Source organism: Hippocampus guttulatus, chromosome 9 (genome assembly GCF_054856545.1).
Source record: "Hippocampus guttulatus isolate MCC_2025c chromosome 9, RoL_Hgut_1.0, whole genome shotgun sequence".
In the NCBI taxonomy this organism is placed as follows: domain Eukaryota; kingdom Metazoa; phylum Chordata; class Actinopteri; order Syngnathiformes; family Syngnathidae; genus Hippocampus; species Hippocampus guttulatus.
The window spans coordinates 21,234,570-21,251,155 of record NC_141269.1 but is presented as its reverse complement, the minus strand read 5'-3'; the positions used below and the strand labels follow the sequence as shown (position 1 = coordinate 21,251,155).

Sequence of the window (16,586 nt, the reverse complement as noted above, 5' to 3'; positions counted from 1 at the left end):
GATTCACATACCTTGTGGAACTGCATGAACCCACAATGCACAATACAACTAGTGTACATTTTATGCCCTTACTTTGATGAATGGAATGGAATCAGCTAGAAATTTGGTGTGGACAGTGCCGCCTCCCGGTTGGTGTGGTAGTCTTGGGACGACCGGCTGACCGGTGCATCATGCTGGTCAGTCCGCCCGTGGCACTTTCTGGCCGGGCAAAGGAGCGGCATTTTTGATGAAAACGCGAAGCGCAATTACCGCTCCAACATGACTAATGTTCTTTGGGAGGTGTATATAAGGCTCGCTATCAGAACCTCCTGTTCAGACTTCATCCTTGGCTGATTCCATTCTAGTCACCGAAGTAAAGTAATGACAAAAAATGTACACTAGTTGTATTGTGTAATATGGGTTCACGCAGTTATGCAAGGTACACAAATATATATTGTACATGAAAACGATTCAAAGTACAGTATATTTTCAAATAATGTTTGCCCTTCATCTGTCCCTACACAAGTATCCATTATCTACATTTCTTGTCCTTACTAGATTTGTGCAAAAATATTTATCACATGTGACTCTGGGAGAGAGACGAGGTATAGCCCTGGCTGCTCCTCAGTCAATAACAGATGAGCTGCAGATTTTTTTTTCTTTCCAATCTTAGGATCAAAGCATTTACGGCTTATCCTGTTCAGAGTCAACTGTTGAACTTGGATTGTTCTTTCGCCAGTCGCAAAGCGATTGTGAAAGGGATGTTCCATTAAAATGTCCCCATCACTAATGGCAACAGCTCAAGAAAGGTAAACCAACAACATTGCTATCAGTAATTGCATGATAGGAACAACACAAACAACCTGCCTGTGAGCATGTTCTACTTCTCATAGCACAGCCACATTATGCAGCATATATGCAGTTGCATAATAATAACATTAATATTAATATTTTATATTTTATATATAATTTTAGTTATAAGCGCCTTTCAAGACACCCAAGGACACTTTACAATAACAAAAAACAGTATAATTAAAAGTATATGCTGACATCTTAATTTTATAATGCATTCTGTACTGTGTAGAGTTCATTTTAAAATTTTATTTTATGCATGCAAATATTTGATGTTTTTCTACTTTCTTCCCTACAAATTTTGCTACTGTAAATGAATCTCCCCATTGTGAGCCAAATAAATGTTTTCGTATCCTCCTGACTACCAGGAAAAAAAATGTTGCCCAATCACATTTATTTTGAAATTCCCCAATCTATGTGAAGTAATTGGACTACTCCAAAAGAAATGTTTTAAATCCCACTACATTTTTTAAACAGGCTCAAATACACTTAAAACAACTCAAACAACACTTTAACGTGTTCATAAGAGTCTTATAATTAAAATGCCAACAGCATTTCAAGACAAAATGTGTTTGATAAAAAGTATTACTTTTCCTCTTCCCATAAAAAGTGCTTGCACTGAGGGAAGCCATTTTCTTACTTTTTCTAACCCCTACAAATTTGGTATCATTGGAAAGCACTGAATGTCCTCTTTAGAGTAACAAAAGGAGTTAATGCGATTGGAGGCACTGGGTGGGAGATATTTAGGTTCACAAATGTCCTCTACAGAGGACAAATTTGAACTACTGGTAGTCAGCAGGGTATCTTATCTTATCTTCTCAATTAACATCGAAAACAGTTTTATCTTACCGATCCAGTCATCATATCAAACATCAGGGCCCCAAGGCTCCACCAGTCTACTGCTCTGTTATGGCCTGACCTTGTAAGGATTTCAGGGGCCCTGCAACAAAGAGGAAGATACAAAGTGAATGAAACAGCATACAAATGGTTCCTCCAAACAACGGGCCCTCTAATAAAGAAGCCATGGTCCAAAAAAGTGAGGGCACAGATTAGACTGATGTTTTTATAAGTGGAGTGGAAGTCTTGGTATGTGTTTTTTGTTTTATATTTATTTTAAAGCCTTTCGCATACACTCTATCACGGAAAATCAGTATGCATGTGAGGTGCAGGTATTGCTTTTGTCCACTTGAGGTCAGCATTTATACATTCTACACCAGGAGTCTACACCGTGGTGCCTGTGGGAAGCATGAGTCGCCCACTGTCATATTATAAAAACAGCTGACCAGTGATGGGACATTGTGATTTCCTAGGAATGTGAGAGAAGTACATGATTAGATGTATGTACTGTTTATGGTTTATATTGTTTAGAATTGTTTTAAAATGTTCTTAAAAAAAACAATGTTGTGTTTGATAAAAATACCAATAAGCATGATATTGCATGTTCTCCCCCGTGCCTGCGTGGGTTTTCGCCAGGTTTACTCCCATATTCCCGAAACATGCATGGCAGGTTAATGGAACACTCAAAATTGTCTCTAAGTGTGAATGGTTGTTTGTCTAAGTGTGCCCTGCGATTGGCTGGCAAACAGTTCAGGGTATACCCTGCCTACTGCCTAAAGACAGCTGGGAGAGGCTCCAGCATGCCCACTACGCCTGTGAGGATATTGATAGAGAGATGGATGGATTGATAGATGAATAGATTGATTGATATACACACGAACACACACACACACACACACACACACACAGCAGATACAGGGTATCCATACATAGGAGAAATTATACACATACTATATATATATATATATTAGAGCTGTCAAACGATTAGAATATTTAATCTAATTAAAAATGCAACTGTCAAAATTAACTCAAATTAACACATAATTAATCGTGATTATTCACACATTTTTTTTATGGTTACTGAATTTCCTTTGATGCTTTTTGTCCCATCATTTCAATGCTCTCATCAATATGGAATCATGGATCAGTCTTCTATGTGCAAAATGCAAATATTTACCGAAACAACAATTTCGATTTTCAATTTTACATGAACATTTTTCACTTGGAGCAGTTATTCACACATAATCTCTCACACAATATTACTGACCATCAACAACAGTGAAAAAAATATTTTGTCACACAACAGCTCCTTTAACAGCTCTTTTTATGGAATCAAAACAGAGCAATATAAAATTATTAAATGCACATCTAAGGTAAACTAGTACTCAGCCTATTGTGGATTTAAGCCATGGTTGCATCCTTCGTTTTTCTCAAGTTTGCTTTGAACACAGCAGTCAGGCTATGTTGATTCTGTTGGTCCTTCTTGCGCGGAAGACTCTCGATGGTTTTGTGTCGACATCATTTCGGATGACTACACTTGGTTCGAGGCACAACACTAGAGACGTTTTATTTTCAGTGTGGTCGCTAGGTCACTACCACTGCACCGCTGAACTCTCGACGTGCCTTAGCGCACCGTCGCTGTCAGACAAACACAGTGAAGCTCCACCCCCATTATTTATATGGACACGGAACACGGTAACCTTCCACATCAGCTGTGTGCTTGGCCATTAAGTGGTATTTCAGACTCGACGTGCTATGATGATAGCTCAGTTTACGACTGCAAAACATACAGGTAACTTTGGTCTTGTCAGTGGAACAATCTGGCAACTTTTTAAAAGTAAACTTTCCATTCATAAACACTTTAAGTATCCGTTTTCGATGTCGCGCGCTGCCGTGGCTGGCAAAACAGACATGGGCGTGGACATCTGCAGCGCGCTTGTTGTTTTGTTTCCAGTTTATTTACAGAGCAACGTAAAATCCGCTGTGACGTGTGCCGCTATGACGTGTACCGCGTTAAAAAAAAAAAATTAATCACGTTAAAATTAATTTAAATTAATGCCGATAAAAACGCGCTAAACTGACAGCTCTCATATATCGCATCTCGCCCATGGCAGTGACCCCCAAACTAGATGAGTGGTTGCAACAGATCCCGGGAACAACATCGGACATCTCAGTCCAGAAATGTGCAGTGCTGGGAACAGCAAGGATACTGCGCAGAACCCTCAAGCTTCCTGGCCTCTGGTAGAGGACCCGAGCTGAATGAGGGACGGACACCACCCGAGGGGTGAGACGAGGAAAGAAAAAAAAAAAAATACAGTATATACAGTATATACCGTATTTTCCGCACTAAAAGACGCACTGGATTATGAGGCGCAACTTCAATGGATGGCTATTTTGTAATTTTTTTTCCTATATTAGACGCCTCGCACTAAAAGGCGCAATCTACAATGTGTCCACTAGATGGTGCTACGCTCCTTCCATTCAACTCGAGATGCGTCCGTTCAACTTGAGAGGCGTTCATGACCGCCTCTGAAAAATGTAAATTAACGCTTACTGTACTTAAATGAAACTACGAAAATTGAAAATAATGCATCTAAACAGAAAATCAAGCGAGGAAATCACAAAATAAATTCTATATCCCCCCTACAGAATTTATTTTGTGATTTCCTCGCTTGATTTTCTTCGTAGTTTCATTGAAGTAAGAATTAATTTACGCACGTTTTCCGTAGGCGGCCATGAACGCCTCTCGAGTGGAACGGAAGAAACCACGGAGACAGACAAAGACGTACAGTACCTGTACTTGCTGAGACTGTGAAAACCATTAATAAAGTCTGCGTTAAAAAACAAAACAAAACCACAACCACGGGTCTCATTTTTTTTCAACAAACACAGGTGTGTCTTTGTCCGTCTCCTTCCCTTCTTTTCTTCCGGTCAACTCGAGAGGCGTTCATGGCCGCCTCCGAATAACGCATTGGCATTTCCCTTATCGTCGCTCCAACAGTAGGATCAGATAAGATAAGAAAACCTTTAATAGTCTCACAATGGAGAAATTCCCACTTCACAGCAGCAAGGTTATGAGAGGAAGAAGTAGAAGAACAAAATAAATAGGAGCTGCTGGAAAGGTAGCCACTCTCGCGGTGCCATCTTGAAGTCAAAATAACACAACAAGATGTCAGTCGTAGTAATTTATTCCTTTGTTGTGTATTCACAAATGAGGAAATCACAATATAAATTCTGTAGGGGGGCTATAGAATTTATTTTGCGATATCCTCGCTTGCTTTTAGCTTTGATGTATTATTTTCAATTTTTGTAGTTTCATTGAAGTAATCGTTAGTTTACGTTTTTTCAGAGGCGGTCTTGAACGTCACTCGAGTCGAACGGAAGAAGGCACGGAGACAGACAAAGACGTACCTGTATTTGTTGAGACTGTTTAAAAAAATTAACACCACAGCTCTCCTTTTTTCGGAGCTGCAACACAAACTTATTTAATAAAGCAGCGACTCAGTTCACTGAACCAACAGCAAGTTATAACATTGGAAGCATGTCTCCAGGAAGGAGCCATCTTGGAGTCGACGTATTATCGTAATGACCATACAAAAGGCGCACCGTATTTTAAGGCGCTCGGTGAGCTTTTAAGAAAATTGAAGACTTTTTGGTGCGCCCTATAGTGCGGAAAATACGTTGTGTGTGTATATATATATAAAACACACACACACGGTTCTAACGTTTTTCTTTATATTTCAGATAACCCAGAGAAAGCATTTGAAATAAAGAGCAACAAATTACACACGCACACACGCGCGCACGTTATATTGTCTTGAAATTACTTTACCTGTGTTCTGATTAATGATACATAATGTAATATGAAAATGAATTTCCTGGTATGGCTGAGCGAGTTCGTGAGTGAGCAAGTGAATGATACTCACATGTACTCAATGGTGCCGCAGAAGGTGTGTGTGACGCTTCCATCATGAATTGATTCCTTGCAGAGGCCAAAGTCAGTTAGCTTGATGTGTCCTTTAAATACAATTGTAAGAATTTTTTAAAAAGCACAAAAATTGCACTGATTCCATTACAATTAAGTCTACTCAATTGTGGAAATTGACATTGCGATGAATAAAAGCTCATGTTACATCAATAAAGGTACAGCTATGCATGACAAATATTTTCAAAACCTTAAGCTAAATAATGCAGAACGGTTTAAAAGGCAATATGACATGCAAACCCTCCATGAGAAGATTTGAACAATGATAAGGTTCATTCAAATACTGGTACAATTTTTTTTTAATCTATTACATGCATGCACTCGAGAGCAAAAAACATTTTGTCTGAATTTTACCTTGGTGATTCAGCATGACGTTCTCAGGTTTGAGGTCTCTGTAAATAATTCCATTGGAGTGAAGGTGACCAAGAGCCAGTATGATCTCTCCTAGATAGAAACTGCCCATGCACAAATGGCTTGAATCAATGACCAATATCGAGATTTCCTAAATGTGCAAATGGATCGATATCTTGCAACCTACAATGCATACCAAGTGACGGAAAAGGACTAAAAACAAAAATGGGCTTGGACTGTTGATCAGTCGGACCATTGTATGCCTTCTTCTTTTCTTTTCTGTTGGTGTTGTTGCATTGTTAATTAAAAAATATCGTCTGTACAGAGTGAAAATGGCTGTGATTTGCTATCAGTTTTGTTTTTCCGGACAGAATATGCCATGTCTTAGCAGCAAAATAAAGCTGCATAAAAGACTAAGTTCAAATTTTCTGCAACTCAATAGAGAGTCCTCACCAAGCAGTGTCCTCCATGAATATGCCTTCCTTTTCCAACTGCATGAATAGCTCTCCTCCTGGTGACATACAACTACATATCAGGTATACAGTCCAGCTACAGTGTGACCTCTAAGGTTGATCACAACAAGGACACTGGTTAACAGCCTATTTGTTCACATTTTGAAAAACTGTCTCACACAGAGAAATAACAGAAAATGTAACATTCACATAAGTGTAAAAACTGAAAAAGATTCATAGTGGCTCATGGTAAATTGCTAATAAATAAATATTAAAAAGTGTCATACACATCATGAGTGACAGTTGTAGTGAGCAAATGTAGATTACTGCTTGTGGTTGGGAGGGACACCAAAAGACTATATTACCTTTTTTTTCCCATCCTTAATATTGTTAATGTCTAAAACTGAGTAGGCAGGACAAAGGTGTGGAGACACAGCTTTACTACATTGCAGTAACTTTAACTTATGGTGAGCTTTATCTAGACTTTGAATGTCAGTCTCACAAAAGTAAAAGGGGCAAAACACAAATGAAGAAATAATTGTGTCGCTGTTCACTGAGTCGACATCTCACAAGATATTGTATTGCGCTTGCGTGACAGCATGCATGACAGTGGCTCTAACTCTGAATTTTTATGCAACAAAAGGGTTGTATTTTTACTCTAATATTTTGGTTAAACTTTGAATTGTACAATGCCTTGGTGTCTCGCCTAAAGAGAGTACGCTGTATTTTATACATATATGGTGCGTGCTATATTTAGGGATGGGTAACTTTCACATTCAAATTGGTATTGTACCGATTTTTGGTACAAATCGGTACTGGTATATAATGATACAAATTTTCAGTACCATTGTGAGCGCGCGCAGCGCGCGTGTGTGTGTGTGGTAATAAATGTAATTTATTTAATAATAAAACAATCACACATCACAAGTTTAAAACAAATGAGCAAAAGAGCATGGATGAACAAAGTTAAAACATTTTACAAATAGTAAAGTAGAAATAATTCATGCAAACAATAAATAGTAGGTGATGTGAGCCAGCCCCCTGCACCGATTCCTGAGAGGAAGCCAGCCCCAAAAGTCAACCTCCCATGCTAAATGAAGAATGCTGGGAAGTGTGCGGCTTTGTTACAATATTTGTGTGGTTTGGCCGCAGGCGGGTTGCATTTGGTCTTGCTCGCTCAACACCTGGAAATGTACTTTTGTGGATGAAAGTGTGCGTCGAGTCATGTCATTCCGATGCTGCGTTGAAATGAAGTACGCCATGAAAAGGCAACATTTTCACTCCCACATAATCACAACCTAAAATAATCGGCTTGGGCACAGAAACATGGTACCGTTTGATTTCATGTGAATCGGTACTTGGTGGTACCGACCCAAATCGAAAAAAGTGTTGCCTTACCCATGCCTCGTTGTAATTACATTCACAAAGCCCATACGGGCTTCGTCCTTGATTTTAAGAACATGTGACGTACATTGCTTCAGTATCTTACCACTTAAGTACTCCAGGATGAGGTAGAGTTTACCACCAGTCTGAAAGGCGTAGAGGAGATCCACTATGAAAGGATGTCTCACTGTCTCGAGGATCTCCCTCTCTGCTCGCGTATGGGCAGTGTCTTTGGCATTGCAGACAATTTTGGCCTTCATATGAACATATGGAAAAGGCCAATGGTTAGGGACACATTTGGACTGCTTCTGTTTTATAGGAGGTTCAAGGGTGTATTCAAAAGTACCTTTCTGAGAACCTTCATGGCGAATATTTTTCCCGACATGGCACCTTGAACCTTCCTCACCTGAAAAACCTGTAAAGATATTGGATGTTGCCTTGAGGTCACGAACACAGAACATGTGTTTGTATTATTCTAAACGGTATCCCCAAAAAAGTCATTTTCAGACTGATTAAGATTTTTAATTTTCGCACAAATGAGATGCGGTTGTAAATGGAAGGAAGACACCAGAACGACACAAAACATTTTTGTTTTAAATCTCTAATTGCCGATCAACCCAAACTCTTTTGTGAGAAGAAAGAAATATTACTGATAAATTTTAAATATTTCATACTATATTAATATACTGTTGGGTCAGTCCTCGTCACTGATGTACACCATTATGGAAGTTACCGGTAAATTATTTGTTGTTCCAGTTCAATCTAGCATTATTTTATCTGTAGAATTTTGACATGTATTAATTATCATGCTATTTTGTTGTGGTGGGTATGCCAGTCATCATTATTTCGGGACGCTCGAGTCGGTCTCAGTTGTTGGTGTTGAGAACGTACTTAACAGTTACAATACAATAAAATACATCCTGATTTATATCGCACTTTCACAACTGCTGTAGCTGTAACGAAGCGCTTTACAAAACAGTTAACATGTAGTAAAATAATAAACACAACACACAACATAAAACACGGACAGTCGTCCAATCTTAACCACTTTTCCCTCATACACTTTGTTGATTGAAGCAGTTCGAGATGAAAGAGGAGAAAATCAAAGTGTCCTTTCACTAGTGGATCACCGACGTCATGCTCAAAATGTGCACATGCCGGCGACAAGCCAAGTTTGAAGGTAAACAAGAAGCCATAGCGTCCATCGACGAAAAAAAGGGATTAGTTCACTTCTCCTGTCCCATGTAAATCCGTTTCAATTCCAAACGGCGACTCTCAGCACCAAATACGCATCCGCGCTTCGCGCCGACGCTCCTCTCTCCTCATCCTCAACTTCAGCAGCCATCCATGCAGCCGCACCAACGCAGACTGTCCAACAGTGCCGCCATCTCCGCTGAACAAAATGGGGCTGTGAAAAATGCTGCCCATTACAGGCGCAAAAACCACAAGCGCCCAGGGGCTGTCCAGCACCGAAAGTCAAATGGCGCCGACATTCCTCCCAATCAGAATCTGTGCTGGTACACACGTGCTGCCGAGAAGGCGCAACCGGTATTATGTCACACGCAGGCACAGCAAGCAGGCAGTCAGCCCAGTAAAGGTACCATAGACTGCAATGACGTTGTCCCATTTGGTTTTATTTCACATACTTCCTGTTTATAAAAAATAAATAAATAAAATAAAAACTATGTGGGTGTGTGTGTGTGTGCTTGTGCTGCGCCTGCGTGTGACCTACTGAGTACATTCGGCACCAGCTGGCTGTCGCCCGTGACGAACAAACTGATGATGTGTGAAATGATGACGGAATTTTGACTCCTGACCAGCTATTTTGCTGATCAAAATTGGATGGGTGACGCTTAAACGCAGTTGCGGGCCAAAGGTCTTTGAAAAGTGTCATTCATCACTTAAGCACTTAATTGCTGTATCATTCTTAGGTTAGCTTAGCATTTAGGATGGCTTCTCCGTCTGTCACAGATAATGTTAATTTGACAATAGTCTTCTGTTGTGATTCTCAAAGTCTCATTCATGTGGTACGCGAAAGAACTAATACCGAACTAGTTCTTGGGGGGGGGGGGGTTGGTTTTGTTTTGTTTTTTCGAAGATGGCACCGTAGTTGGCAGCCGTCGGCAAGTGAAGAGCCTTGCTTTTTTTTTGTGTTTTTGTCTTTTGTTTTGTCACATGGTGTTTGTTGTTACGTGTGGACCCAATGTGGACTGTTTTCATTGTTTTTGGCCACGACATTCGTCAAAGGAGAAGAATCTGTGCTCTGTGGTTGTGCCTTCTAGGTAGCACGAGTGTACCGTTGCTGATTTTCATTGGGAGAAATGTCGGGGCAATTTGACTGTCGCCGCTGGACAGCCCCGGGGTGCTTGTGCTTTTTGCGCCTGTCGCAGCATTTTTCACAGTGCTTTTTTGTTCAGCGGAGATGGCGGCGCTGTTGGACAGTCAGCGATGGTGCTGCTGGATGGATGGATGGCTTGTGGAGCATAGGATGAGGAGAGAGGAGCGTCGGCGCGGAGCGCGGATACGTATTTGGAACTGAGAGTCGCCGCTTGGAATGGAAATAGATTTACATGGCACAGGAGTGAACCAGTCTCTTTTTTCATTAAATGGATGCTACAGCTTCTTGTTTACTTTCTAACTTAGCTTGGAGCAGACGTGGGCACATTTCGAGCACGACGTCTCTGATCCACTGGAGAAAGAACACTTTGATTCTCTCCTCTTTCATCTCGAAATGCTTCAAAGAACTAAGTGTATGCAGGATAAGTGGTTAAGATTGCATGACTGTCAGTGTTTTTATGTTATGTGTTGTGTTTATTATTTTACTTTATGTGAACTGTTTTGTAAAGTGCTTTGTTACAGCTGCAGCTGTTGTGAAAATGCTATGTGAATAACGATGTATTGCATTGTAAGAACAGTTCCGTTAAATGTATTTTTTAGTAAACTTGTCCAGAGTTAACATTCAAACGGTGCAAAATGTTATTGACTTGCAAAAATAATTTCTGCACAAACAGTTCTATCTTCTAAGCCAATGATTCCCAACCAGTGTGTTGGGGGCACATTAGTGCCGTGAGAGCTCTCATCGGGTGCCGCAAGAACTTATCAAATTTCATTACTGGTGAGACAATTAATTAATAACAAATAATGTATCTTTGTCCATCTATGTATACCAGCAACCTATAGTGAGAGAAAGAACAAATAAATGATCTTATATTAGATAGCAAAAAGTGTGAAATTGACATCCTCTTTTTGTGACAATTTTGTTTGGTAGTGTGCCATGCGATTTTTCTAACTTAAAAAATGTGCCTTGGCTCAATAAAGGTTGGGAATCACTGTACCAAGCGACTCTTACTTTAATGTTGGTCTTTATGGTGGTACTTGGAATGCTCAGTAATTTTTTTTAGGTTGTGTAAAAGATTTGAGAATGGCTGGTCTCCTGGATGCTTATTATCGTGTTGTAGTGATGGTAAATCCACTACTCCTAGCATTTTAGTGTCCAATCAAAATTGGATGTTTGTTACATAACACTGCACCTCATTATTTATATGGCACTTTACAAATTCTTCTTCTTTTTTTTTTTAAAGAGTTCATAATTTTGCAGCTAGTTGTGTGTATAGGAAATTGTTTCAAGCACATGTCAATCCACGACAATGACTCTTGAGCATGCTTTCAGGGGGGTGGGTTTTCAATGGGTTTCAAAAGATGGAACCACAGCATTTTGTTTAAAACATGGAACTGGAAATTACTGAGTCAAAATTTAAGTACAACCAAAGTGAGCGTCATCAAATCTGTGCCATATTAAAAAGGGCAGATATCAAAATGATTGCTCATGAAATTGTCATCTCATGCCCCCACTCGCACACACACACACGCACACACACACACACACACACACACACACACACACACACACACACACACACCTTGCCATAGGCTCCTTTTCCAAGCACCGTGAGAAGCTCAAAGAAATCAGGCCCTACTCTCTCGCTGTCTCTATTGACACATTCGCTGGTCAGCTCCACCTCTTCTTTCTGCACACTGGATTGGAAGAACCAAAGCAGAAACAACACAGCAATATGGGAATTAATATGTATTACCCATTTTGTGCAAATTTAATTTTTAACCCACCTTGCCCGCAGCCATTTGAACATGAACAATATTAACTGCGTTATCTTAATACACATTACACAGTGCCCTCCATAATTGGCATGACTGGTTAAGATGTTTTGTTTTTGCTTTTTCCCCCTATATAATGTAGGACCAAAGTTTTATATATATACAGTATTTATATATATATTTATAAAACACCCAATCTTTAATTCAATTGCATTTCTTATGATAATTTACGCATAGCTCTGACCATGCGTGCACATAAAATTATACGGAACAGCAGTGAAACTACAGGCAAAACATCCACAAAAAAAAAAATCACCAACAAGCTGAAATTAAACAATGGGTTCCCAAACATACCAACCCAATTCCAGTAAAGTTGGGATGCTATGCTAAACCTGAATTAAAAACACATGACAATGATTTACAATTCAACCTATATTTAATTGAATACAATATAAAAACAAGATATTTAATGTTCAAAGTGGTAAACTTTTGTTTTCGGCAAATACCGGCAGTCATTAAATTTGATGGCTGCAACATGTTCCCAAAAATCTGGGACAAGGGTCATCTTTACTGCTGTGTAACGTCACCTTTTCTTTTAACAACATTCAATAAAGTTTGGGAACTGAGGACACAAATTCTGAAAGCTTTACAGGTCTTTCCCATTCTTGCTTGATGTACAGCTTCAGCACTTTTAACAGTCCGTCATATTTTACGTTTCATAATGTGCCACACGTTTTCAATGGAAGACAGGCAGGCCAGGCTAGTACCCGCATTCTTTTACTACAAAGCCACACTGTATAAGATGTGCAGAACGTGGCTTGGCATTGGCTTGCTGAAATAACCATGAAAAAGATGTTGCGTGGATGGCAGCATGTTTCTCCAAAACCTTTTAGTACCTGTCAGCATTAATGGTGCCTCCACAGATGTGTAAGTTGTAGTGTATTCAATTATATGCAGGTTGAACATGATTTGCAAATCATTTTATTCATTCATTCATTTTCCAAACTGCTTTATCCACACTAGGGTCGCAGGGGGTGCTGGAGCCTATCCCAGCTGTCTTTGGGCAGTAGGCGAGGGACACCCTGAATCGGTCGCCAGCCAATTGCAGGGCACACAGACGAACAACCATCCACGCCCACACTCACACCTAGGGACAAGTTGGAGTGTTCAATCGACCTGCCATGCATGTTTTTTGGAATGTGGGAGGAAATCGGAGTACCCGAAGAGAACCCACGCAGGCCCGGGGAAAACACGCAAACTCCACAAAGGGAGGCCGGTGCACTGTGAAGTCTACGTGCTAACCACTCGACTACCGGGCCGTCTTCATTGTATTCAGTTTTTTTTACATTTGTTTTTTTCTACAACAGCTCAACTTCATTGGAATTGGGTTTGTAGGTGGAATACATACTCAATTTCAGTTGTATGAACGAATTTGCTCTCCGCACACAGAGAAATGAGGATCCTGGGCCTGGCATAATCAAACGTGTGACACTTATATATATATATATATATATATATATATATATGAAAACCTTTATTAGTCTCGCATTGGAGAAACTCCCAATTCACAGCAGCAAAGTTATGAAAGGAAGAAGTAGAAGAACAAAATATAGGAGCTGCTGGAAAGGCAGCCACTCTTGGGGTGCCATCTTGAAGTCAAAATAACACAACACAACACATAAAACACAGACAGTCGTGCAATCTTAATCCCTTTTCCTGCATACACTTTGTTGTTTGAAGCGGTTATAGATGAAAGAAGAGTCCTTTTCACCAGTGGATCAAAGACGTCAATACATATTATATATATAATAATGTATTTTATTTATAAGCGCCTTTCAAGACACCCAAGGACACTTTACAATAACAAAAAACACAAAACAATACGGGTTGATATACATATACACACACACACACACACACACACACACGTAATATATATACAATATATATATATATACATATATATATATGTGTGTGTGGAGATTTGCAACTCGATGTTATTGTACTTGAATTGCACCATGACTTCAAAGGGGTTCAAGTTTATTTTGTATATATGGTTAAGTATCATGATGAATTGAACTCACTTGTCCGGTTCTGTTACGGTGCCGTCACAAACATCATCCTAAGGAAAGGGGAACAACAAACCCAAGTAGTTAAAGTTATGCCAGTACATTCTTACGTTCATTAATGTGCAAATGTCTTCAGCCACCATTGTGTTAGTTGTTTTAGCCATGTCATAATGACCAAATTAAAATTTGGCCACCTGGTGGAGCACCAACCTCCACCAAGGCTTAATTATTTTTTTGGTCGTTTTTCCTTACGAGCAAGCTACTTCCTGTTCATGGAGAGTAAAGAACAGACAGGGTGCCAATATGAGTCTGAAGGCTGGATGGTGCTAATGGTTACACTGGCACTTATTTGACTCAGGTGGTTGTGGGTTCGTGCACCATTCATCTCCACACGTTTGTTGACATTGGTTTTGTAATTAATTTGTGTAAACCTGTTGTGTGTGCTATTAGTTATTGTTTTAAAAGTCATATTGACTACTGCGAAAAAAGGGTAATTATCAGAACAAAGGTAGTGGTGCCTTAAGACCTTTGCACAGAACTGTATATTTGAAAGAAAAGATTAGAGCATTGACAGAACAGCAGTCTTCAAGGGAAAAGTGCTTAAGACAGACCTCTGCATCACTGACATCCTCAGTCTCCAAGTCTATGTCGAACACTCCGGCCATCCTGAAACCGATACTAGTGTCAGGCAATGTACTTTATTAACTGGATGTACAATTTACAAAACATCCTCACAAACGTGTAAGTAGAATGTGCCTCGGCATTTGTTAAACCATTGAAAAAAACAATGACTTAACTTTTAAATAGTTAAGTTTGTATCGAATATTCGTATCGATATCATAAAGCAATTGCACCCTGAAACGCACCCCGATGGTGTGCTTCAACGCTTCGTCAAGAAAATATGGTTGAAGAAGGTCACGAGCAATGTGGCAACCAAAACACGTGAGGTACACACAGTCCTTCTTAAGTAAGTGCGGCTCTCCAGTGAACTAAAAGCTTGTTGAGTGACAATTTCTTACCCGCGACGAACGTCTGACTTGTTTGCGATCGTCACTAAGGATGACAGTTGTGTTGACAAATAGCTTAGCGCACTGCATGAAAATGATAAGTTAACTAGCTCACCTGATAGCACTCTTTCATCCGGGGATTTGGTACCTCACTCTATACAGCTGCAACGTATAAATCAGATTACTTTTAGACTAAAATAAAGTGTTTCTGATTATTTCGTCCTTCTTTAATGTAGACAGCTCCTCCTCAGTTGTGTTTACTCCAGTCGGGACTCTAGCTCCCCTCGTGCAGGCTTCCTGGTGTTGTTATTCCGGCGTCATTGCAGACGTCATCGGGCTTCTCTTTTCCTTTTTGTTTATTGGCAGACAGCAAACCATTACGTCAACGTCAGGAGAGAAGTACGTGCGGCGTACTGCCTTATACTGTACGTATATCTATTGTTGAGTATTGAAAGTGAGGTTATGTCGGAATACAGTATTGTAAAATGAAGGGACCTGATTGATTTATATTCCGTTTTCATCTGTTTGCCAAGTAAGCATAAAACCTTGAATTTTGATAACCTATGCAAAATGTGTTGTTGTGGTTTTCGAAATCTGACAAAGAACCTATTCGTGAAAACCTGTAAAATAAAAGGCAAAAAGGTAAAAGTGAGTTTACTCTTGGGTTAACGTTCAGCAAAAAAAAAAATACGCCCGAACAGGGACTTGAACCCTGGACCCTCAGATTAAAAGTCTGATGCTCTACCGACTGAGCTATCCGGGCTCTGCTAATCATGTCACGTAATAATTTGAAATGTTGTAAAATGCTCACGGGCTAGCTAAAGGTGGCTTGCTTAGTATTGCACGTTTTACAATGTTGCCTTCATCGAGAAATAGCGTTTCACTTGCTCAGGCGATAAAGTATTTGCTTTGTATTTAAGACAATCGACGCTTTGTTCTGAAGAGCTGCAACTACAAGTACTGTAATTCAAAAGGGAGCCGACCGTCAAAACTATGCTCTACTCATAGTTTTGACGGTCTACTTGACTGCATTTGTAGAGCATTTTAAAACAACCACCGCTGGATACAAAGTGCTGTGCATATAGCAAAAATAATTCAATCACAACAACAAAAATAAAAAATAAAAAGACAATAGAAAGGACAAAAATAGTCAATCTAAAAATCAAGTCTTATGTTGTCAAGAACCAAAGAATAATGAGTAAGAATAAATTAGTTTTAAGACGAGTTTTAAAATGGGCAGCGAAGGGGCTTGCCGAACGTCCAGTCGGAGGCCATTCGAAAGAGGGGGATCAACATGAGGAGTCAGAGTCAAATAGAATAATTTATGAAATGTAACTGTTTGACACGTTGTGTTTGGACTTGAGTTCTTACCAAAAAAAAGCACTGAAAAGAAAATTTGCAGGCCCCAGCGAGATTTGAACTCGCGACCCCTGGTTTACAAGACCAGTGCTCTAACCCCTGAGCTATGGAGCCATCGGTAAGAATAAAGGGTGACAAATTCTTTCTTAAAGTATTATCTCCGAGCATTTGGGGAGAATTGTACCATACTGTGGCTTCC

General features: G+C 39.8%; 1 protein-coding gene and 2 non-coding genes across 3 annotated transcripts in view; all 3 read right to left on the bottom strand.

The window, feature by feature from the left end:
- LOC147200743 (ribosomal protein S6 kinase beta-2-like) overlaps positions 1-15,352 on the bottom strand; it is a 36,958-nt gene extending 21,606 nt beyond the window's left edge. Inside the window, exons 1-10 of the mRNA XM_086119750.1 lie at positions 15,144-15,352; positions 14,633-14,687; positions 14,037-14,074; positions 11,760-11,874; positions 8,186-8,254; positions 7,946-8,093; positions 6,458-6,515; positions 6,008-6,108; positions 5,595-5,685; positions 1,681-1,771 (exon numbers count right to left, since the gene is read on the bottom strand). Of these exons, the coding sequence (XP_085975876.1) occupies positions 1,681-1,771; positions 5,595-5,685; positions 6,008-6,108; positions 6,458-6,515; positions 7,946-8,093; positions 8,186-8,254; positions 11,760-11,874; positions 14,037-14,074; positions 14,633-14,686 (765 nt within the window). The 5' untranslated portion in view covers position 14,687; positions 15,144-15,352. The remainder of the gene's footprint in view (positions 1-1,680; positions 1,772-5,594; positions 5,686-6,007; positions 6,109-6,457; positions 6,516-7,945; positions 8,094-8,185; positions 8,255-11,759; positions 11,875-14,036; positions 14,075-14,632; positions 14,688-15,143) is intronic.
- Positions 15,353-15,718: 366 nt separating this feature from the next.
- On the bottom strand, positions 15,719-15,791 carry trnak-uuu (transfer RNA lysine (anticodon UUU)). The gene has a single exon. It is a non-coding gene; the product is annotated as a tRNA-Lys (tRNA).
- Positions 15,792-16,428: 637 nt separating this feature from the next.
- On the bottom strand, positions 16,429-16,501 carry trnat-ugu (transfer RNA threonine (anticodon UGU)). The gene has a single exon. It is a non-coding gene; the product is annotated as a tRNA-Thr (tRNA).
- Positions 16,502-16,586: the final 85 nt, after the last annotated feature.